The sequence below is a fragment of the Myotis yumanensis genome, unplaced genomic scaffold (assembly GCF_028538775.1).
Source record: "Myotis yumanensis isolate MYYU_CA2020_CCGP unplaced genomic scaffold, mMyoYum1.0.hap1 SCAF_4, whole genome shotgun sequence".
In the NCBI taxonomy this organism is placed as follows: Eukaryota; Metazoa; Chordata; class Mammalia; order Chiroptera; family Vespertilionidae; genus Myotis; species Myotis yumanensis.
In genome coordinates this window covers 100,562,577-100,586,343 of record NW_027223755.1, presented here as the reverse complement: position 1 = coordinate 100,586,343, position 23,767 = coordinate 100,562,577, and the positions used below count along the sequence as shown (strand labels likewise).

At 48.4% G+C, this 23,767-nt stretch overlaps 1 protein-coding gene and 2 pseudogenes across 2 annotated transcripts; 1 reads left to right on the top strand and 2 right to left on the bottom strand.

Moving 5' to 3' along the window:
- Positions 1 to 4,083: 4,083 nt before the first annotated feature.
- Positions 4,084 to 4,426, top strand: LOC139009488 (pterin-4-alpha-carbinolamine dehydratase 2 pseudogene; annotated as a pseudogene).
- A 348-nt stretch (positions 4,427 to 4,774) lies between these two features.
- On the bottom strand, positions 4,775 to 9,236 carry LOC139008262 (zinc finger and SCAN domain-containing protein 10-like). Of its 2 annotated transcripts, XM_070411578.1 has the most exons (5): positions 8,841 to 9,236; positions 8,349 to 8,616; positions 8,097 to 8,161; positions 7,860 to 7,917; positions 4,775 to 6,330 (listed from the first exon to the last, which is right to left on the bottom strand). In XM_070411578.1, exons 1-5 carry the CDS (start codon positions 9,234 to 9,236, stop codon positions 4,775 to 4,777), a joined length of 2,343 nt encoding a protein of 780 aa, XP_070267679.1. The 2 variants fall into 2 exon arrangements, with proteins under 2 accessions (XP_070267679.1, XP_070267680.1); XM_070411579.1 differs by lacking the exon at positions 8,349 to 8,616 and having other exon boundaries at positions 8,976 to 9,093.
- Positions 9,237 to 22,378: 13,142 nt separating this feature from the next.
- On the bottom strand, positions 22,379 to 23,229 carry LOC139008261 (small ribosomal subunit protein uS10m-like; annotated as a pseudogene).
- Between the last annotated feature and the right edge of the window lie 538 nt (positions 23,230 to 23,767).

Sequence of the window (23,767 nt, the reverse complement as noted above, 5' to 3'; positions counted from 1 at the left end):
CAGTCCCTGGCACACAGTAGCTGCTCAATAAACAATAAGCTTTCAATGCCGTGGGTTCTCCCAGCTCCTCTCAGTCTCCTGGTTGACCAATCCTTCCTTTTGGAAATTTCTCTCCCTGGGGTTTTCCAGGAGTTGAATTTGTTGTGTGACATCTGGTGGCTCTCTATACCCCAATCTTCCTCCCAACCCCCAAAGTGCTGACCTTTGCTAGACTCAGAGCTTTCCCACCCACCTCCCTTAGTCCCGTGAGCCCTGGTGAATAAGTTCTCCAAGATTCTACAAAAATTTGTTAAAGAGCAGTTATGTGTCAAGTGAGGTAGAGGGGCCACAGCATTTTTGTGGGTGAAAAGGCACAGAAAACAACAGGAAGTTCTGATGTGCTCTGGAGCTGGGGTGGGCTGTCTTCGTCTCCTGTATTTCTTTTTCATAATTTGTGTATTTTAATGTTTTTTTAAATTGATTTCAGTGAGAGAAAGGGAGAAGGAGAGAGTAATAGAAACATCAGTCGGCTGCCTCCTACAGCCCCCTACTGGGGATTAAGCCTGTAACCCAGGGAATTGAACTGGAGACCTCCTGGTGCATGGACCAACACTCAACCATTGGCCAGGCTCTCCTGTAATTATATTAGAAATCACATGATTTAGCCCGGCCAGCATAGTTTAGTGGTTGAGCATCGACCTATGAACCAGAGGTCACTGTTCGATTTCCGGTCAGGGCACATGCCAGAGTTGTGGGCTCGGTCCCCAGTAGGGGATGTGAAGGAGGCAGCCAATCAGTGATTCTCTCTCATCATTGATGTTTCTATTTCTCTCTCCCTCGCCTTTCCTCTCTGGAATCAATAAAAGTATATTTTTTTAAATGGTAAGATATTTCCAAATAAAAAATTTCAAAATTATATTAATTGACTACTGCTGTTATATGAATATAGAACTCTATCCCGGAAGGCATACAATGTAATATCAAAACTGAGAAGAGAGAAATAAAAAAGGAAAAAACAAACTGAGAAGAGCAAATTGGTTCCAATTTGAGCAACAAAGGGTTTGATGGGCAGTGGCCACCTTGCTGTGTAGAGAAGGGTCACCAGGCTCAGTTTGGTCTCATCAAGGAAATCCCCTGAGCTGTGCTTGCCATGGGCACTGGAGAGGAAGGCCAGAGGGAGATTTGCATTTGACATCCTGAATCTCACCCAGAGCTTTCACTTTGAAGAGAAGGAATGTGATTCCCACAAAAGCCATCTTCTTTGCCGTGTTAGTTTAGTCTCAAGCAGGGGTGGGCAAACTTTTTGACTCGAGGGCCACAATGGGTTCTTAAACTGGACCAGAGGGCCGGAACAAAAGCATGGATGGAGTGTTTGTGTGAACTAATATAAATTCAAAGTAAACATCATTACATAAAAGGGTACGGTCTTTTTTTTTTTTTTTAGTTTTATTCATTTCAAACGGGCCGGATCCGGCCCGCAGGCCATAGTTTGCCCACGGCTGGTCTCAAGTCAGCATCTAAGGCAAATATAAAGACATTTTAATATTTTGGATGATTTTTTAAAAATTATTTATTTCAATCCTTGTTATCAATACAGAGCCGACTTCATTTTTTGTTCGTCTCTGGCATTATCATCTAGTTAGTGAATTTAATTTCTTTTTTCATCTTCAGTTCTTTCTGCACAATGCCTTTAATTTTTTTCTTTAGACCAGCGATTTTCCATCTTCTTTATCTGATGGCACACATAAATTACTAAAATCCTGTGGCACACCAAAAATATATTTTTTGCCCATCTGACCAAAAAATTGGTATAACTTTGATTCATTCACATTGGATGGCTACTGTGTTGAATGCTGTCACTTTTTTACTTGACAATCTAAGGGAAAAGAGGTCAGTGCCCATGACTACATAGTCAGGTATTGCACGTTGTAAAACTTTTTGCGGCACACCAGTTGAAAATCGCTGGCCTAGACACTTCTGGTCACAAGTAGACATTTATCCAATTGTCTCTCTTTTGACCAAATATTTTTCTCTTCTGTTTTTTGTTTTATTCCTGATTAAGAGAAAACTATCAGTATTGTAACAGATATTAAGTTCTAGTAGCCAGTTAATGAATGATGAACTTTAACACTCATTAAGTACAAGTGTCAGCTTTACTAAAAAACAGCACAACCAACACACACAAAGAAAACTGTCCAGCCCTAGTCAGTTTTGCTCAGTGGATAGAGCATTGGCCTGCGGACTGAAGAGTCCCAGGTTTGATTCCAGTCAAGGGCAAATGCCCGGGGTTTCGGGCTCGATCCCCAGTAAGGAGCGTGCGGGAGGCAGCGGATCAATGATTCTTTCTCATTGATGTTTCTATCTCTCGCTCCCTCTGAAATCAATAAAAATATATTTAAAAAAGAAAAGAAACAAAAACTGTCCAGCCCAGCCAGATAGTTCAGTTGGTTAGAGTGTCAGCCCAATATGTCAAGGTTGCAGGTTCAATACCCAGTCAGGGCACATACAAGAATAAACCAATGAATGCCTAAATAAGTGGAACAACAAATCCATGTTTCTCTCTCCCTTTGTCTCTCTCAAATAAAAAAAAGTCCTGGCTGGAGTTGGTTGGAACATCGTCACTGTTAGGGTCACCAAAGGAGGAACGCACGAGGCCCAAAGAGGTAAACAATTATGAATTTATTAGGTCACTGGAAAACCAGATGGGCTAAGCTCCAAAATGGCACCTGCACCCAGGGACTGGGAGTCAGCGATTCTAAAGGACTCTAGGCGGGCATTTTCTGGGCGGAGAATTCTCTGGGCGGGTCCTGAGGGGAAAGATAATGGTCTTAGCAAGTGGAATGTGGTCTCAGCAAGTGCTAAGCAAAAGCTAATGTCTGTTGTGGCCTAAAGGCCAGCTGCCAGGGGAGGGTCTCCATTCAATTATTCCATCAGATCTAACAGCCACACACACCTGGTCAAGGCACATCCCTGCGTTGTGGGTTCAATCCTTAGTCAGGGTGCGGGTGGAAGGCAACCAACCAATGGTTCTCTCTCATATCCATGTTTCTCTCCCTTCCTTTCTCTAAAAAATTCAAGTAAAAAAAAATTGCCCATGGAAGGGGGAGACAGGTCAAGAATGCCTGATGGGTGGGAAAAAGAAGGTGGGGGGCACACTGACAATCTAGCTTTGGGTTGCAGTGGTTCTCAACCTGTGGGTCGCGACCCCTTTGGGGGTCTAACGACCCTTTCACCTAAGACCATCCTGCTTATCAGATGTTTACATAACGATTCATAACATAGCAACATTACAGTTATGAAGTAGCAACAAAAATAATTTTATGGTTGGGTCACAACATGAGGAACTGTATTTAAAGGGCCAGAAGGTTGACAACCACTGGTTTAGAGGATTATAAGTGGTTAGGGGCCCCCAGCTGATAACCTGACTTAGCTGCAGGCAGGTTTCGTTTCACCTGCTAGCATTTTCCATTTGAATTAGTTACCAACATTCCCAAACAGTTTCCCATAATCATCCAGAAACTGGGACTTTAAATTTTATTCAATCTTAATTAGTTTTAAGAGCCACCTATGGCTAGAGGATACTGTATTGGACAGCACAGATAGGGTCCACTCCAGAGGAGAAATCCAGGGTGAGGTTCCTTGGCCCTGCCCACGGCTGGCTGTGACAGAGCCACCTCCTCTCTCACACAGCCCACTCCGGGCCTTTCTGGGATGGGGGGGAGGGAGAAAGGCACCAGTGTGACAGTCAGGAGGGTGATGGATGTCTGTAGGGTAAATGTAAAAAAAAGAAAGAGGAGTCCTAGTCGGTTTGGCTCAGTGGGTAGAGCTTTGGCCCATAGACTGAAGGATCCTGGCTTTGATTCTGGTCAAGGGCACGTACCATGCTTGAAGTTCCTCCCTGGCCTGGGCCCTGGTCGGGGCATGTGCAGGAGGCAACCAATCGATGTGTTTCCTCACATCGATATTTCTGTTTTCCCCTCTCTCTAAAAATAAAAAAATTTTTTAAAAAAAATCCTCAGGTGAGGATTAAGAAAAAAAGAAAGAGAAGGCTGTTGTAGGGCAGGCCTCTGTGGTGGCCATGGGGCAGTACAGATGCTGGGGGCAATGCCGTGCCTGCTGTGGGGTTCAAGTCCCAGCCCTGTGACCCTGTGGGCAGAGGCACACCGGTTGACAGCAGAGGAGAGGAACCAAGATATGCTTGACCTTAAAGCAGCAGGAGGGTCAGAATTAAATGGGAGATGCCATCCACAAACAGTTCTTCAAAAATTTCAATCAGGCATTTGTCTTTCTGCCTAAGTTGCTCTACAAGCAGAAAAAATAAGTCACTGGGAATGGTTCAATGTATACAAGAAAGTCCAGATCACTCTCACCTCACGGCTGTGGTGGACTGACCAAAAGAGGTGTGAAACCAGCCACGTTTATTGAAAAAGCAGCTGCTTCCGGGTGATTCCTCCCAAATTGCATATAAATCTTATAAACCTCTTAGGTGTAATATATTTTGAGACAATTTATATGAACAATTTAAGTTGTACATTTAGTTCACCTTTATGCCACCTTTTGTAAAATTAATGTTTAAGTACAAAATGATTGTTTTTAAAGGCTCTTCTACTTTGGGCATTTTCAAATAGATGCCGAGGCCAGGAAGAGATGCTTCCGGGGAAGGGAAGAGCTAAGGGCAGGGTTCACCTGCGCCAGAGGGAGGTGGTGTGGGCCGGGCCAGGGTGGGTGAGGCCAGGAGCTCCCCTGCAGGCCCGGGCTGCCAGGAGGCCAGGGAGAGGCCTGCAGGGGAAGCCTGCTAGTACAGGGTCTCCCGGGAGTGGGTTCTCAGGTGGCGAACCAGGTGGGAGTTGCGGCTAAAGCTGCGGCCACACTGTGTGCAGGAGTAGGGCCTGGCCCCTGTGTGCACCAGCATGTGACGCAGCAGGTTGCAGCTGCGGCTGAAGCTCTTGCCGCACTCCAGGCACTCTTGCGGGGGCTCGGCCTGCCCGGATGCCAGGTCCCCGGTGCCCGCATGGGTGGCCAGGTGCCGCTGCAGGTGGGCATTGCGCCGGAAGCTCCGGCCGCACGTCTTGCAGGCGTAGGGCCGCTCCCCCGTGTGGCTGCGGCGGTGGCGGGCCAAGTTGGAGCTGTTGCGGAAGCGGTGGCCGCAGGTGTCGCAGGCGTGGGGCTTCTCCCCGGTGTGGATGCGCTGGTGGCGCGCCAGGTGGGCGCTCTGGCTGAAGCCCTCGCCGCACTCGCTGCAGCGGCAGGGCTTCTCGCCCGTGTGGCTGCGCCGGTGGCGGGCCAGGTCCTGCGTCTGGCCGAAGGTCTTGCCACACTGGGCACAGCGGTAGGGCCTCTGGCCGCCGTGGGTGAGCAGGTGGCGGGCCAGGCTCGCTCGGCGCACAAAGCGCTTGCCACACTGCGGGCAGCCGTAGGGCTTCTCGCCGGTGTGCACGCGCTGGTGGCAGACCAGCTGGGTGCTCTGGCTGAACCTGCGGCCGCACACCTGGCAGGAGAAGGGCCGCTCGCCCGTGTGCACGCGCAGGTGGGCCGCCAGGTGCTCGCTGCGCCGGAAGGCCTTGCCGCACTCGCTGCACACGTAGGGCCTGCGCTCCGGGGCGGGGCGCGCGCTGTCTGCGCCCTCGGGGCCCTGGTGGCTCTTGTCTTTGGCGTGAATCCGCAGGTGACGCTTGAGGCTGGAGCGGCGCTTGAAGGTCTGGCCGCAGTGCGAGCACAGGACGACGGTCAGCTCTGCCACTTTGGTCTTGGTGTCCGGGGCGCAGGGGCCCTTTTGGTCCTGGGCGTGCGCCAGCAGGTGCTGCAGGAGGCTGGTCCGGCTCTGGAAGCCCTGGCCGCATTCGGCGCACAGGAAGGCGGGCTCCGAGTGTGTCTGCAGGTGCTTGTTGAGGTGGGAGCTCTGGCGGAAGCGGTGGCTGCACAGATGGCAGGCGTGCGGCCGCTCATCCGTGTGCGTGCGCATGTGCAGCTTGAGGATGGAGTTGCGGCCGAAGGTCTTCCCGCAGCACAGGCACTGGAAGGACCGCCGGCCCGGGTGAGAGCGCAGCAGGTGCCCTTCCAAGCGGGCCAGCTTCGGGAAGCTCACCCCACATTCTGTGCAGATGTACTTGGTCTCTGGCTCCGACTTGGGGGCGCCGGCGGCCGCTTGGCCCTCAGCAAGCACGTCACTCTTGCTGCCGGAGGACTCTCCTCCACGGGAGCTGCTCACCGCGGGGCCCTGCCCCAGCGGCTGCTCCTGGGCTCCTCCTGCCGCCCCTGGACTGTCTGGAGACTCTGTTGCGATAGCAGCAGACCAGGCAACCCCTTTGGGATCTTCTTGGAACTCCTCGTCTGGGATTCTGTTTGTAAATCCTGTAAAAGGAGCAAAACCAGGACTGATCAGGCCTATGCCAAGGGGCTCCCAGGAGGCGCCAGAACCTCATTGCCTGGGAACAGAAGGAAACCCAGGATCCGGTAGAGCTGGTGGGTGGGCAGAGGGTGTGGGGTAAATACAAGTAACGAACCACGTACTACTGTAACTGTTGTATAGTGTGCACTTCTAGCCCATTAGATATGCTAGTATTCACAATGCTGTGCAACTGTCACCACTATCCAGTGTCAGAACTTGGTCGTTCGCCTGAATGGAAACTCCATGCCTATTAGCAAGCACTCCCATGACTACCTTTTATATATATATTTCAGAGAAAGGGCGAGGGAGAGAGATAGAAACATCAATGATGAGAGAATCATTGATCAGTTGCCTCCTTCACTCCCCCTAGTGGGGAACCACTCGCAACCTGGGCATGTGCCCTTGACCAGAATCAACCCAGGACCGTTCAGTCTGCAGGTGGATGCTCTATCCACTGAGCCAAACTGGCTAGGGCTGACTACCTATTTTAAAAATTCAGAGTTAGTCCTGGCTGGTGTGACTCAATTGGTTGGGCGTCATCCCTTGCACGACAAGGTTGCCGGTTCAATTCCCAGTCAGGGCCCATGAGGGGTTGCAGGCTGGATCTCAGGTAGGAGGTGTGCAGGAGGCAGCCCATCGATGTCACATGGATGCCCCCCCCTTCCCCTCTAAGAAAATCAATAAAAATATTTATGAAGAAGAAAAAAAAAAAGCTCAGAGTTAAATGGGTTGATGATTAGACCAGACACAATGAGCCGTTGAATATATACAGGGTGAGGCACAAGTAGGTTTACAGTTGTTTGTATGGAAAATAATAATTAATAGATGATAACATAAGAATAAATTCTGTTTCAGGTACTCACTTTTTCAAAAAGTAAACCTACTTTAAAAAAATATTTTTTAAAATTGATTTCAGAGAGGAAGGGAGAGGGAGAGAGAGACAGAAACATCAATCATGATAGAGAATCATTGATTGGCTGGCAGCCTCCTGCACGCCCCAAACTGGGGATGGAGCCTGCAACCCAGGCGTGTGCCCTGACTGGGAATCGAACCAGGAACCTCCTGGTTCAACCACTGGGCCTCCCTGGCAGGACTGTAAGCCTACGTTTGCTCCACCATATATATGATCTCCATCAAAATAGCCCATGTTTAGCCGGAACCGGTTTGGCTCAGTGGATAGAGCGTCGTCCTGCGGACTGAAAGGTCCCAGGTTCGGTTCCGGTCAGGGGCATGTACCTGGGTTGCGGGCACATCCCCAGTGGGAGATGTTCAGGAGGCAGCTGGTCGATGTTTCTCTCTCATCGATGTTTCTAACTCTCTATCTCTCTCCCTTCCTCTCTGTAAAAAATCAATAAAATATATTAAAAAAAAAATAGCCCATGTTTAGCCAAAAAGGTTCAAGTATCAGGTAGGGGGTCTGGAGCTTCAGGAATCACATCCCAATGAAAAGAAAGGGGCTTCAGGGTTTGTAAGCCCTGGAAGGGGCTCTTACCCTGAGGGTACACAGGCCATGCCTTCTTCACAGGGACATCTTCAAAGGTCAAGGACTCCTGTAACAAAAGGAGGGGCAGAACCCGCAGTGAGTAAGGAACACGGGCCCTGGGGCCTGAGGGGATTGAAGAGTTTACTAGGCTTAAATTCGGGAAGACAAGGAGTTGCTAAAACTGCAGAGGCAACGAACATCTGGGACAGAAGAGCATCCTGGAGTGAGGGGCCCAGTCCAACTCACCAGAACAGCTGCCAGCTCCTGATCACGGGAGTTCTCCTCAGACCACAGCTCGGGGCCCTGGGGGGCTGACAGCATCGGGGGAGAAAGCGCTGTGAGAGGCCAGCCTTACCCAGCAGCAGGCGGAGGACAGGCACCTGTTGTTCAGTCTCTGAGACTTCTTGGCTCTCACCCACTCCCGCCAATTAGGGGCTGCCCACTTCCCTCCCCACCTGGCCTCCCAGCTCCCCCCTTCCTTGGGCACCAGCTCCTCACCACTATCCTGCAGGGCCTGGAAGGTCCTCTTGGGACCTGGGCTCAGAGGCTGCTTTGAATTTGGGGGAAGTCTCCAGGCCCCCTGCTCAGCAGGCTGGGAGGGCCCTGGCTGGGGGGGCAGGAGTTCCGGTGCTGGTTCCACGGCTGGAGGCTTTTCTGAGGGCACTTCCTTTTTGGGGCTGTGGATAGAGACCTGGGAAGGGTCCCCGCGCTCTTCCACGGTGATGTCTGCACGGGGACAGTTCTTGCCCGCATTAAAACTAAAGTCCTGTTCAAAACAAATCCATGTCAGGCAACAGACAGGGTGGTAACCCACGTCCTGCTGGCTCCTAAGACACGAAACCAAGGAAGGAGGAGAGGCAGATGGGAAGAAATTAGGAGGTTAAGGAATGGGCACAGGGAGGAAAGGGGAGGGCCCAGTGATTTCTAATGGAGCCATGAAGTCCCTCTTTCCCACCAGCTGTCCAGCCCACCGAGCTGCCAGCCTCTTACCAGTGGCCCCACGTCAATGGACTCCCTCTGGACACCCTCCAGCAGCAGCACCACCTCCTCGCCGTCCCTGAGCTGCTGGCCCTTGAGCCGGGCCAGGATGTGCGGGGGCAGCACGCTCAGGAACTGCTCCAGCACCAGCAGCTCCAGGATCTGCTTCTTGGTGTGCAGGGCTGGCCGCAGCCAGTGGCCGCACAGCTCCCGGAGCCGGCTCAGCGAGGCCCTGGGCCCCATGTCCTCCTGATACTGGAAGCATCTGAAGAGCTGGTGAGCCACTTCGGGCCGGAGCCTGATCTCTGGCCGCCTGGGGTCCTCCTGGCCGGCAGCCTCCTCCTCCTCCAGTTTTACTGCACTGAGCTGCTCTGGCTCCCTCTCCGCCGGGACGGTTTCCACAAGCATCCTTCACCTTCGGGGTCACCTCACCACACTGCTCCCACTGAGTCTCTCTCCCTCTCTGCTCACACACCTGTGGTAAGAGAGAGAGAGAGAGAGAGAGAGAGAGAGAGAGAGAGAGAGAGAGAGAGATGCCTAAAGATGTGGCCTCCAGAGGAATCGTTTCTTGCCCTGGTCATGAGAATGGCTCGGCCAGCCCAATGCACCGAAAGGCAGAGAAACGGACAGTTCTGTATCGCCATGCTCTCTGCAGTAGTTAGAACTCTGCCTCAGTTTACCCCGGTGGTCAAAGTTGGCGGCTTTCCCTGCCTCTTGATGTAATGCCGAGGGGAGTACCTGGCAGTACTGAGGATGGGTCCTTACCAGCTATGTTCCATCGCAACCCAATTTGTTCTTCAGACCCAGCTTCCAGTATAAAGGGCAGTGCAGGGCGTAAGAAGTCAAATGAGCCCTCAAGGAAAAATGGAATCAAGCCTGAAGACAGGATGTTCCCGGGTCAGCTGGCCCAGGCTCTTCAGTCTATGTTATAAAAATAAGTGCCTGTAGTGGCGAATTGCTCCAGACTAACACCCCTTGCAACCAAAAGCATGAAACTTGATAGGATTCTGATTTTTTAAAATATATATATTTTTTATTTCAGAGAGGAAGGGAGAGGTAGAGAGAGATAAAACATCAATGATGAGAGATAATCATTGATCGGCTGCCTTTTTCATGCCCCCCACTGGGGATTGAGCCCACAATCCAGGCACATGCGTGCCCTTGACTGGAATGGAACCCGGGACCCTTCAGTCCGCAGGCTTCGCTCTATCCACTGAGCCAAACCAGCCAGGGCAGGATTCTGATTTTTTAAATATTTTTTTTCTAATTGGTTTCAGAGAGAGAGGAAGGGATAGGGAGAGAAAGAAACATATTGATGCATCAACATTAATAAGTTGCCGCCTGCAGGCCCCCTGCTGGGGATCGAGCCCTGGAACCCAGGGAAACCCAGGCATGTGCCCTGACCGGGAATCAAGCCTGCCTCTCGGTGCATGGGTTGACTCTCAAGCACTGAGTGACACTGGCCAGGCTGGACTGTGTCTGCAACCAAGGTACACGCCCTTGACTGGAATCGAACCCGAGACCCTTCAATCCTCGGGCCAATGCTGTAACCACTGAACAACCAGCCAGGGCTGGATTCTGATGTTTTTAAAAAGGCTCTCAAAGATATTTTGGGATTAATTGGGGAAACTTGAACGTGGATGGGGCACTAGATGACGATGAAGGTGAATTTCTGAGATGGAATTTCAGTTTTGTGGTGTGCAGGAAATGTCTTTATTCTTAGATGTTGAAGGGCTTGGAAGTGAAGGGACATGAGGGTTCAACCAAACTTATGGGCCGACAAAGAGCTGGGACGGTCTCCAGGTGAGAGATCCGCTTACAGCTTGCAGAAGTTTATGACAGACGGGTCCCCAAGACAGGCCAGAACCGCCCTGCCCGTTTCAGAGGCCTCTAGTGGGTGTGCCCTTGGGAGCTGGGTGTGGCCAGGAGAAGGCAGTGTTCTTCCCTTTCTTTCTTTATTTTTTTTTAAATTTTGGATTCTTCCGTGGTCTATCCCTCTGGGAGGAATCCATCCCTGAGTCTGGCAGGCAATAAAGTGTTTCTAACTGGCCACCAGGGGGCACTGGATCCCTGTGACTGACAATGCCCTCCCCGCCGCCCTTCCTGGCAAGCCCCAGAGGGTTCTGTGGGGCTACTCAGTCTTTTTGGGGGGGAGGGGGCGAGGGTAGCCCAGCTACCAAAGTGGGAGCTGCCCCAAGTTCAGCCCCACTCACAGGGGCCTCAATTTAGTCCTTCTGCACAACCCAGTGCACACGTGTGCTTTTGTTACAGAGCTTTGGGGCACTTTTATGTTTTAATCTGGGCAGGAATTATTCTGTGGATATTGAAACCCGAGTCCAAATCTCTTTCTGCCCTCCATGCTGTCCAGACTCAGGGTTAAAAATGAGCTTCCCCCCAACCTGTCTCCCCACTCCCACCCCATGGACATCCAGGCAGGGGTTCAGCACCACTTTCCACCACCCGAAGGGAGTAAATGGTAGGTGCCCCAGAGCTCTGTAACAAAAGCATAGGTGTGCACTGGGTTGTGCAGAAGGACTAAATCGAGTCCCCTGTGAGTGGGGCTGAAGTTGGGGGAGCTCCCACTTTGGTAGCTGGGCTACCTCCCTCCCCCAAAAAAGACTGAGTAGCCCCCACAGAACCCTTTGGGGCTTGCCAGGAAGGGGGGGGCATTATCATCCTCATTATTACTGGGTAATAATACAAATGAGCACAGATAACAGTTGGTCCCGTGTTATGGCTGAGGACACCAATGCCCAGAGGTACAGACCAAGAAGGTAACTCAGTCCTGGCTGGTTTGGCTCAGTGGATAGAGCGTTGGCCTGCGGGACTGAAGGGTCCCAGGTTCAATTCCAGTCAGGAACACATGCCCGGTTGCGGGCACATCCCTGATCCCCAGTTGTGGGTGTGCGGGAGGCAGCTGATCAATGATTCTCTCATCATTGATGTTTCCATCTCTCTCCCTCTCTCTTCCTCTCTGAAATCAATAAAAATGTATTAAAAAAAATTAAAAAGGAGGTAACTCAGCCTTGACCATGGAGCCAGGGAGAAGTCAGTTTGGTGCAGAGCTTTGAACAAGATGTTGAGCCCTCTTGATATGGGACTCAGGGGCCAAGGGGCTGAGGGTTCTGTAAACCTCCTGTTCAGGTGGGGTGAGTGGGGTGTGAACTGGTAGAACAGAAAGAATCTGGCTTTTTGAAAGCCTGGTCCTACACTTCCTGCCTCAGAGAAGAGGAGAAAGGACGTAGGCCTCTCCACCTGACCAGGCCTGCCTCTCTCTCCAGCCTCCCCCACCCTGTCCTGCATCTCTCCGGCTTCCCTCCCCTTCCCCCACGCTCCTGCTTCTCTCAGTCTTTCCCCTTCCCTCCTTAATCTCCCCTTCTTCCCCGCCTCCCTCCAGCACTCCCCCAGACTCTCCAGACTCTCCAGCATCTCCGTTTCCCCTCAGCCTCTCCAACCTCTAGCCTTTCCTGCTCTGTCATCTGGGGGGTTTTTCCTTTTATTGCCGGCTCCTCTCCCCATTGTCCCCTCGCTTGTGGAACTCCACAACACACCAGCCACGCGTCTCTCCCCCTCCAGTGTCACTCGGTGCCACAATGTTGTGTGAGTGTGTTTCTTCCCTTGGCCTGCGAGTAGGAACTCTTTGTGTTTTGTTTTGTTTAATTGATTTTAGAGAGAGGAAGGGAGAAGGAGAGAGGAAAGTATCAAGGTGAGAGAGAAAGCAGCCCCTACCAGGGATTTTACCCACAACCTGGGTGTGTGCCCTGTCCAGGACTCAAACCTGCTACCCTGTGGTGCACAGGGCAACGCTCCGGACCAACTGAGCCACAAACGGGCTCTTGTTCAGTAACTGTTCACCCAGCACTTGCTGTGACTTCAATGTTTGTTAATAGAAATAACAAAATGAGACTATAATGGCTGCCTTGCAGTTGTCATTTTTGAGGAATGCATGCAAAATGGTACAGAAAAGGTCTTTGATAAATATTCAAAAAAATGGATTTTTTCCCCCATTGTGTTTTGGTAGCAAGAGCAAAATAATTAGAGAACCAATCACGTGTAATCAGGAACCCGGTATTAACAGGGTGCCTCGCTATATGGGTTGCTGAATCCCACTCCGACCCACGGGGTAAATTTGACAAATGCAAAGACCGTGTTCAAACAGGATGGGTAAACTGGTCAAGGTCACCCCGGGAGGAGACAAGATTTGCTGAAATTGACCACCAAGCAAAAGCCCAGAAACAGGAAAGGGCCCACGTTCCCTCCTGCCCTCATCTTAGCAGAATATCATAATGTGAATCAGGAAAAATAATTCCAAATTCCAGCCATCAGGCCTAGCTACCCGGGGTGCCGGAACCTCCAGGTGAGGTCTCACCAAAAGGTTTGAAAGAAGTGGAATTCAAGGGAAATTGGCCTTTGAGTCCCTCCGTGCCTCGCCCCCTCCCCTAGCCCCAGCACACAAAAGCTTTGCTAATATGCACATCGTTTGTGGGGGTTGGGCTGGGGGAGGGGGAAGCCTCTGCAGCCACCCTCTGGTATCTGACCATCTTACTTTGGAGCCCAGAGTCAGGGAGGCCAAAGCTGGACCAGCCCAGAGTGGAGTTGCTGCCATGAGCACAGAGCGGGGGTCCTTGGCCAGGAACTCTACCTTTCTCCCTGGACACAGTTGGCAGGAGTGGCTCGTCTTTGTTGGCTGGGCTCCGCTCTTAGTGCTAAACTGAGTTGATAAGACCGGCCGGTCCTCCTGAGGGCAGCGGGTACAGCAAGCCCATGTCTTAGCAAGTCTTTTAACCTCCCTAATGCCCCATCAACACCAGTCCACTGACCTGGTTGGCACTGGACCCTTCCCCAGCATGGACCACCCACACCCGCTCAAGACTGTCTTCCAGCCACCTAGTCCCCCATCAAGGCCTGAAGCACCCAACCTCCCCACTCCCGGCCGCCCCACTCTCCACCAGTTTTCTCTCCAAACTGCGATGATCCCTGACGTTTGTCCTGGCAGCCTGCACCCCAGGGGCCCCTGCAACTCACCACTCGGTCCCCACTCCAGAGCCAGAGGTGCTGGGGTTCTGTGAGGGCTGTAGGACCAGTCAGGCTCGGCCAGGATGGGGAAGGACTCCAGCAAAATGGAACAGGAAGTTCCCAGCCCTAGTCCCAGCCCCAGCCCCAGCCCCAGCCAGGTGATGAGGGGGCATCCTAGAGTTAACCCTTAACCTCCCGGTTTGGGAGCCGGGTGGAGAGAAGGCAGGGCAGGGCCAGAGAAATGAAGACAAAGAGGCCAATCCAGATTCCAACCCCAAACTGCTTATGAGTCTAACTACCCCTCCAAGTAAGAACTGCCCCCACCTAGTCAAGACTGGTCCTATGCCCCTTGGGGTCTGTCAGCCTATACTTTGGGGTGAGGGGGACACAAGAGGTGCCATTTAAAAATGCCCAAGCCGGTGGCCCAAGCTGGTTTGACTCAGTGGATAGAGCATCGGCCTGCTGCGTACCAAAGGGTCCCAGGTTCGATTCCCGTCAAGGGTACGTACATCGGTTGCAGGCTCCTCCTCGGCCCGGGACCAGGAGACAACCAATCGATGTGTTTCTCTGTCTTTCCCTCTCTCTAAAAATCAATGAAAAAAATATCCTTGGGTGAGGGTTAAATAAATAAATAGATAATTACTTAATAAAAATGCCTGCTGTGCGCTGGGCTTTTTGCGAGGCATTTCATTCGTGCAGCAAGTCTTTGCCAAGGGCAGGTACAGCTGTAGGTGCTGGGGACCCAGAGGTAGGCAGGACCTGGGCTCAGGGGCTTACACGCCAGGGTGCGGAACAAACAGTGATGGGTGCCAGGAAGAAAATGGAATAGGGCTATGTAATGGGGGAGGGGAGGGCGCCCGCAACATTGCCACCTAAAATCCTCCCAAGAATCCTGCCAGGTGGCTTTTGACCCCAGCCTCACCAGTGACAGAGCAAGGGCTCCCGGGAGGGGGAGTGACCTCACCTCTGACTCACACGTCTTTGTTCTAAGGGGCCTTTGGGTTGTGCTGTTGGAAGGTGCGCCCCCATGGCATGGCACCACCGGTCCTGGAGGCCCGGGGCCACCTTCGTGGTGGCTGGAGGCTGGAGACTGGCAGCCCCTTGCAGGCTCGCTGTTGTCCTGTGCTGAGCACCGGGCTGACCTGGTCCCTCTATTTGTCCAGCGTGGGCCTTGCGGGACCACAAGCCCCCTGCCCACAGGGCTGTTCCCCTTGTCTGCTCGGTATCCTCCTCTCCTGGCCCAGCGCCTGGCACAGTTCGGGACGGAAGAGATGGCTGAGAAGCAGCCGCGGGCCCACAGGACTCCGAGGTCTGCTGCACCCCCCACCCCGGGCTCCCCACCGTGCGACTCCTCCCGGGTTCACAGCCCCCCACCCCACCCCACCCCCACCCCACCCCGCTGCTGCGGCCCGGCCCGCGCAGGAGCGGCTTCTCTTTATTGGCTGGGCCCTCCTCTTAGCGCTGAGCCGAATGGAGGAGGCAGGTCAGTCCTGGGGGCAGTGGGTGCAGCAAGGCCCTGTCCTGGGAAGTCCTGCAACCTCCCCGCGGGGCGGAGGGTTCTCCCGCACACCCTGACCTGGGCTCTTCTACCCATCCCCAGGGCTGCTGCCCTGCTCCTGCGCCCCCAGGGCTGTTGCCTTCGAGGCCGTGGCCTTGCACCTGACCCCTGGGAGTGCGGGTGGCTGGACCGAACTGCAGGAACATGGCCTGTCTGGTTAAGGATCCGACCTGGTTGTCTCCGGGCGCTGGACCGAGTGAGCGCCTGGGGGAGCTGGCTGGGAGTGCGGCAGGAAGATTCGGGGTTCGCTGTTACTACGGGTTTCAGGGCCTCCGACTCAGGCGCACACCTTTCCTGGAAATATGTTAGGAAAGCAGAGACCTGCTTGACCCAGCTACCAGAAAGGCCTGGAGTGAGACAAGGCCGACATTAGCTTTTGGCCTTCGTCCCTAAACCCCCGCCAGCTTATGGGCTTTGCCTGGTATCCCAGCTCCTGGCTCACCACGCGCTTGCACCATTCATTCACTCGGAAAATATTTGCTCCCCTATTGTGTGTCGGGCAAGGGCCCCACCCCAGGGATGCGGGCTCAGTGGACGCACAAGTGCTGCCTCCATGAGGCCTAGTCTGGACAGAACTGGGTCCCTGAAGCAGGATTCCTTTTGATTTCTCTTATTAACAGAAGTTACTTTGCAGAAAAAAAGTGCTTAATGAACATGTAGTTCTCTTCAAATTCGTCCTGATCTTTAAAAGTACATCCCCCTCTCCCAGAGTGTTATCCATGAACAAACAAAAATTCTTGTTAAGTTGCTGGATTACTTATCTCTGTTGAGCAAGTGATAAACACACCCCCAAAGGACTTTTAATATCCACCTACCTATTTGAGGTATATTTCAGTATCTCCTAAAATTATCTTGAAAATGCAAACCTTAACTATTCTACTTGTTACCTTAGAATTTTTGGAAACAATTGGTGTCTTAACACACACACACACACACACACACACACACCCCTTACCATTTATTTATTAAATGTGGAAAAAATGAAATCTAATATCAGCCAGGTCAGCAGAAGTATCTGACAGTGATGACTGACAGGGTCTTCATCTTTCCTCCCATCTCTTCAGAGATTTCAAAAGAAAAACAAGTTTTCCTGTATTTTCAATTTATATAGGATCACTCCATTTAGAATAATTCAGTGCAAAGGGAGAACTCCTTCTCCAACACTGGGAAGGATTACTATTAAAAGCCCTATGATTGCAAAGTCCGTGTGGCTCAATGGTTGAGTGTTGACCTATGAACCAGGAGATCATGCCTGGGTTGCGGCTTCAGGCTTGAGCCCCTGCAGGGAGCAGCCAATCAGTGATCCTCATCATTGATGTTTCCATCTCTCTCTCCTCTTCCTTCCTCTTTGAAATCAATAATATATATTTTAAAGCCCTTTGATCCCTGAATAGCCTCTGGTTAATCCAGTGGCCTAAGTGTGTTCCTAAACTGCATTAAGCCTTGGCTGGTGTTGCCTAGTGGTTAGAGTGTTGGCCCATGCACTGAAGGGTCTTGGATTCCCAGTCAAGGGCATGTACCTGGTTTGCAGGTTCCATCCCCAGCCCTGGTCGGGTGTGTGTGGAAGGCAACCAATTGATGTGTCTTTCTCACATCAACGTTCCTCTCTCTTTCTCTTTCTCTCTCTCATCCCCTCCCCTCCCTTCCACTCTCTCTAAAAATCAATGGAAAAAATAGCCTTGGGTGAGGATTAACCAAAAAAAAAATATTGCCAGTTCAATTCCAGGACAGGTCATATGCCTGGGTTGTGGGCTCAATCCCCGGTAGGCAGTGTGCCGGAGGCGGCTAGTTGATGTATAGATGTTTCTCTCCCTTTCTCTCTCTCTAAAAATCAATAAAAGCTTTTAAAAAGGCCAAAACCGGTTTGGCTCAGTGGATAGAGCGTCGGCCTGCGGACTGAAAGGTCCCGGGTTCGATTCCGGTCAAGGGCATGTACCTGGGTTTCGGGCACATCCCCCGTGGGAGATGTGCAGGAGGCAGCTGGTCGATGTTTCTCCTCCATCGATGTTTCTAACTCTCTATCTCTCTCCCTTCCTCTCTGTAAAAAATCAATAAAATATATTAAAAAAAAAAAAAAAGCTCTTTAAAAAAAAAAAGCTTTAAAAAAATAAACTTTATACCTTTATTAATAATTAATAATGATTTTTTATAATATCTTTTCCTGAAGCTGTAACCCCAGCATTTCCTCTGGGCAGTCACAGTCTTGAAGGAGTAATTGCATGGTGTTTATGGCATAGCCAGACCCCTCACTGAGGGCCAACCCTGGTACAGAAGTTTTGGGGATATTGATAAGAACACAAAATGAGTCTTGGCCTGTCCCTGTCTTTCTTCAGTGTCTGCAAATTATCTGTCCCCCAAGCTTTTCATTTCCTTGTCACTCATTGGCAGGAAGTCTGGATCCAAAGGCCTGAGCTGAAGTCTCAGCTTTGCCATTTGCTGCTGCTATGTGTGTGGCGTTGGCAAGCCATTTAATCGGCTCCTTTTACTCTGCTGCTCCGAGCTGTTCCATGGCTTCCCATTGTACTTAGAACTACTAGCAAACCCAGACCACGCACCCTGGGGGCCATCCAAGGCCCCTTCCTACCATGGATCTCATCTAACTCCCCCTTTTCTTTTGCCTGACACAGTTCAGTCATCACCTTTCAATTCCTGAGCAGGCCTATCAGATCCTACCTCCCGGCCTGGCCTGGCCTATAATGGATGCTTTCCCCACATCCCCACTTTGCCAGTTCTTCATTCTTACATTTCAGTCTCCTTGGGAAGACTGCTTCCATTTGCTCTTTTTTAAAAAAATATATATTTTATTGATTTTTTACAGAGAGAAAGGGAGAGGTATAGAGAGTTAGAAACATCGATGAGAGAGAAACATCGATCAGCTGCCTCCTGCACACTCCCTACTGAGGATGTGCCCGCAACCAAGGTACATGCCCTTGACCAGAGTCGAACCTGGGACCTTTCAGTCTGCAGGCGGACGCTCTATCCACTGAGCCAAACTGGATAGGGCCCATTTGCTCTTTTAAAAGTGTTCTCTCTCCGCACTCTCATTTCCTTCCTAGCACTTATTACAGTCTATAAGTCACTTATTGCTTTTTTGTTTATTCGTCTGTCTTCCCCGCTGGACTGAAAGCCATAGACCATGTCTTTGTGGTTCACTGCTTCCCAGCTTGACCTCTCAGTGGATCTGAACTTTCATCTTTTTTAGAACTTTATTGGTTTCTAGAATTCACACTCTTCTGTTTTTGTTTTTTTTCCCTTTCTATACTTCTCCAGTGTCTCCTCTCAGTCTCCTTCACCAGCTTTTCTCTCTTTACTGACCATTAACTACTGGCATCCGATAAGGGCACTGGCTTAGGCTTCTCCCTCCATTTCCTCCCAGCCACCAGAGATTCCTGCCTGTTGTTATTCACTCCCCTTGAGGGTGGGCTGGACTTAGTTATTGCTTCTTTTTTTAAAATTATTATTTTTATTTATTTATTTTACATGCACTAAATATTAATATTTTAAGATAAATGATCTTAAATATAATAATACATGCAATAAACATTAATATCTCAAGAAAAACGATTTTAAGTATAATAATGTTAAATGCAGTAAACACCAATTATTCAAGAAAAACTATCTTAAATATAATATTACATGCAATAAACATTAATATTTCAAGAATAAAAGGATTTTAAATATAATAATATTACCAAAACTGTATGATATCACAAAAGTTGTAGGAAATATTAAAAATCTGCAAATAGCAGGATTACTTCTATTATATTCTAAAATATTATTTTTTCCCCTCTGGCTCTATTTTTGTCCATCAGTTTATGTTGTTCATTATATTCCACAAATGAGTGAGATCATGTGATATTTATCTTTCTCTGACTGGATTATTTCGCTTAGCATGATACTCTCCAGGTCCATCCATGCTGTTGCTAATGGCAAGAATTCCTTTTTTACAGCAGTGTAGTATTCCATTGTGTAGAGGTATCACAGTTTTTAATCCGCTCATCTGCTGATGGGCAATTAGGCTGTTTCCAAATCTTAGCTATCATAAATTGTGCTGCTACGAACATAGGGGTGCATATATCCTTTCTGATTGGCGTTTCTGTTTTCTTTGGATATATTCCTAGAAGTGAGATTATTGGTTCAAATGAAAGTTCCATTTTTAATTTTTTGAGGAAACTCCATACTGTTTTCCACAGTGGCTGCACCAGTCTGCATTCCCACCAGCAGTGAATGAGGGTTCCTTTTTCTCTGCATCCTCGCCAGCACTTGTCGTTTGCTGATTTGTTGATGATAGCCATTCTGACAGGTGTGAGATGGTCCCTCATTGTCATTTGATTTGCATCTCTCGGATGATTAGTGACTTTGAGCATGTTTTCATATGTCTCTTGGCCTTCCTTATATGTCTTTCGAAAAGTGTCTATTTAGGTCCTTTGCCCATTTTTGATTGGATTATTTATTTTCTTTTTGTTAAATAGTATGAGTTCCCTTTAAATTCTGGAGATTAAATCCTTATCAGAGATAACATTGGCGAATATGTTCTCCCATGCAGTGGGCTTTCTTGTTGTTTTGTTGATGGTTTCTTTTGCTGTGCAGAAGCTTTTTATTTTGATGTGGTCCCATTTGTTTATTTTCTCTTTAGTTTCCATTGCCCTAGGAGCTATATCGGTAAAGATTGCTACGACATATGTCTGGTATTTTGCTGCCCATGAATTCTTCTAAGATTTTTATGGTTTCCCATCTTATGTTTAAGTCCTTTATCCATTTTGAGTTTATTTTTTGTGTATGGTGTAAGTTGCTGATCTAGTTTCATTTTTTTGCAAGTGTCTGTCCAATTTTCCCAACACCATTTATTGAAAAGACTACCTTGACTTCATTGTGTGCTCTTGCCTCCTTTGTCAAATATTAGTGGAACATAATGGCTTGGGTCGATTTCTGGGTTCTCTGTTTGGTTCCATTGGTCTATATGTCTGTTCTTGTGCCAGTACCAGACAGTTTTGAGAACAGTGGCTTTGTAATATAGCTTGATATCTGGTATTGTGATCCCTCCAACTTTGTTCTTCTTTCTCAGGATTGCTGCAGCTACTTGGGGTCTTTTTTTATTCCAGATGAATTTTTGGACAGTTTGTTCTAGGTCTGTGAAATATTCTGTTGGTATCTTAATAGGAACTGCACTGAACCAATAGATTGCTTTGGGTAGTATGGACATTTTAATGATGTTGATTCTACCAATCCATGAACATGGTATATTCTTCCATTAGTTTATGTCCGGGGTCCTCAAACTTTTTAAACAGGGGGCCAGTTCACTGTCCCTCAGACCGTTGGAGGGCCGGACTATAGTTTAAAAAAAAACTATGAACAAATTCCTATGCACACTGCACATATCTTATTTTGAAGTAAAAAACAAAACGGGAACAAATACAATATTTGTATTTGAATGTGGCCCATGGGCCATAGTTTGAGGACCCCTGGTTATTGTTTTCCTCTGTCTCTTTTTTCAAAGTCCAATAGTTTTCTGAGTACAGGTCTTTTACCTCCTTAGTTTAGTTTATTCTTAGGTATCTTAATTTTTTTATTTTTTGCAGTGGTAAAGGGGATTGTTTGTCTAGCTTCTCTTTCTGTGAGTTCATTATTGGTGTATAAAAAAGCCATAGATTTCTGGGTGTTAATTTTGTATTCTGCTACATTACCAAATTCATGTATTAAGTCTAGTAGTTTTTTGATGGAGTCCTTGGGGTTTTCTATGTACAATATCATGTCATCTGCAAATAAGGACAGTTTACTTCTTCTTTTCCAATTTGGATGCCTTTTATTTCTTCTACTTGTCTGATTGCTATGGCTAGCACTTCAGTACTATGTGGAATAGGAGTGGTGAAAGTGGGCATCCCTGTCTTATTCCTGTTCTTAGAGGAAATGGTTTTAGTTTTTGCCCATTGAGTATGATGTTGGCTGAAAGTTGGTCATATATGGCCTTTATCATGTTGAGATATGCTCCCTCTATTCCAACTTTGCTGAGAGATTTTATCAAAAATGGGTGTTGGATTTTGTCAAATGTTTTTTCTGCATCTATTGATATGATCATGTGATTTTTGTCTTTCAATTTGTTTATGTAATGTATCATGTTTATTGATTTGCAAATATTGTACCAGACTTGCATCCCTGGAATAAATCCCACTTGATCATGGTATATGATCTTTTTAATATATTGCTGGATGTGATTTGCTAATATTTTGTTGAGGATTTTAGCATCTATGTTCATCAGGGATATTGGCCTATAATTCTCTTTCTTTGTACTAGAAGTGTCTTTATCTGGTTTTGGAATTAGGATAATGCTGGCCTCATAAAAAGAGTTTGGAAGTGTTCCTTCCTCTTGGATTTTCTGAAATAGTTTGAGGAGTATAGGTATTAGTTCTTCTTTGAATGTTTGGAGAAACTCCCCTGTGAAGCTGTCCGGACCTGGGCTTTTGTTTGGTGGGAGGGTTTTTATTATTATTATTATTATTATTATTATTAATGCTTCTATTTCATCAGTGGTTATTGGCCTATTCAGGTGTTTTTTTTCCTGATTCAGTTTTGGGAGATTATATTTTCCTAGAAATTTGTCTGTTTCATCCACATTGTTCAGCTTATAGGCATATAGTTGTTCATAGTATCTTCTTACAATCATTTGTATTTGTGTGGTGTCCATGGTTACTTCTCCATTTTTGTTTCTGATTTTATTTATTTGGGTCCTCTCTCTTTGTTTCTTGATGAGTCTGGCTAATGGTTTATCAATTTTGCTTATCCTTTCAAAGAACTAACTCTTGGTTTCATTAATTTTTTTTTTCTTTTCCATTTGCATGGAAATTTTTTCCATCCCTTCACTTTCATCCTGTGGGTGTCTTTTGTTTAGAGGTGGGTCTCTTGTAGATAATATATAGTTCGGTCATCTTTTTGTATCCATTCAGCTACCCTAAGCCTATTTTTTTTTTTTTTACATAGTGGTCAAAACGGTTTACTCACATTTGGTAAAATCAGAACTGAGATGATGACATGTATAAAAGGACAGATAAAGTGGCTCTTCCACTGTAGTCCATTGTATCCTTAATGCTCCATCCCCTGCTGCCCATGATCAGGACATGTGGACTCCACAGTGAACCGTCTTAACCAGCAGCACTCTCCACTTGAGCCCACGTGGCTGGCCCACCCGCATTCAAAAGCCCACACAACTAGTCTCTGAGACTTTATGACTTGCTTTCTTCCTTTGCCTCTGGTATCTTTTCCCAGATTGGCTCCTTGATGTGTTCTGGTAACCGTTCTAATTTTGTCTTTGTAACTTCCATGGCAACTCCTTCAGGTAAGTTTCGCTGAATGTATTCCAAGTAGACGTCTGCTGTACTTCCAGTTAGATGTTTTAGCTCTAAGCATCTGTAAAGTGTTCTCATTTCATACTGAACTCTGTGCTTCTTGAAAATATGCACTGATTTAAGAAGAGTAAATCGCTCTATTTTCCTTGGAGGTTCATGTACTTCAATAGAGATACCAAGTTCTTTAGCAGCAAGCACAGCAAAATATTCATAACTGTCCAACACAGCCTTATCATGGCCTTTTACCAAAACTGACAGGCGCTTATACAATGTGTCCGGTTCATCAGAAATAGTTACCGCAGGCCTGGTCAAGTCCTTGGGAACATCAACATGTAGGTTTGAAAACTGTACCCACTTCATACTGGAACTGAGAAGAAAGGCACCATTTTTGGATGTTCTGCTCTTAGAACTGCTTACAGAAAAATCCCTCAAACCCTGCCTGCCAGAGACGCCGGCACAAGGCCCCGAGCGCTGCTCACGCCGCCATCTTGCCCTACCCTAAGCCTTTTAATTTGGAGCATTTAATCCATTTACATTTAGGGTTATTATTGAGAGGTACTTTTTAAAAATATATATTTTTATTGATTTTTTTTACAGAGAGGAAGGGAGAGGGATAAAGAGTTAGCAACATCGATGAGAGAAAAATATCGACCAGCTGCCTCCTGAACACCCCCTACTGGGGATGTGCCCGCAACCAAGGTACATGCCCCTGACCGGAATCGAACCTGGGACCCTTCAGTCTACAGGCTGACTCTATATCCACTGAGCCAAACTGGTTAGGGCGAAAGGTACTTTTTTAATAGCCATTTTAATTCTGTATGACTAGGTTTCTCTCTCCGTTTCTTCTTCTCAGCAATCCCTTACAGTAGCGGTCACCAACTGGTGGGTCCACGGACCACTGGTGGTTTGTGAGGTCCAAAAGGTTGGCAACCACTAGTTTAAGGAAACTTTTGGGGTAGCGGTCACCAACCGGTGGTCCGCAGACCACTGGTGGTCCATGAGGTCCAAAAGGTTGGCGACCGCTA

What these genes read in the sequence shown, in the direction of transcription:
- LOC139008262 (XM_070411578.1), bottom strand. Translation starts at nt 9,236, where the DNA reads ATGCTTGTGGAAACCGTCCCGGCGGAGAGGGAGCCAGAGCAGCTCAGT. An exon ending in CCAGGCCCTGCAGGATAGTG is followed by an intron (nt 8,162 to 8,348) that starts GTGAGGAGCTGG and finishes CGATGCTGTCAG; the next exon opens with CCCCCCAGGGCCCCGAGCTG. An exon ending in ATGGCCTGTGTACCCTCAGG is followed by an intron (nt 6,331 to 7,859) that starts GTAAGAGCCCCT and finishes CTCCTTTTACAG; the next exon opens with GATTTACAAACAGAATCCCA.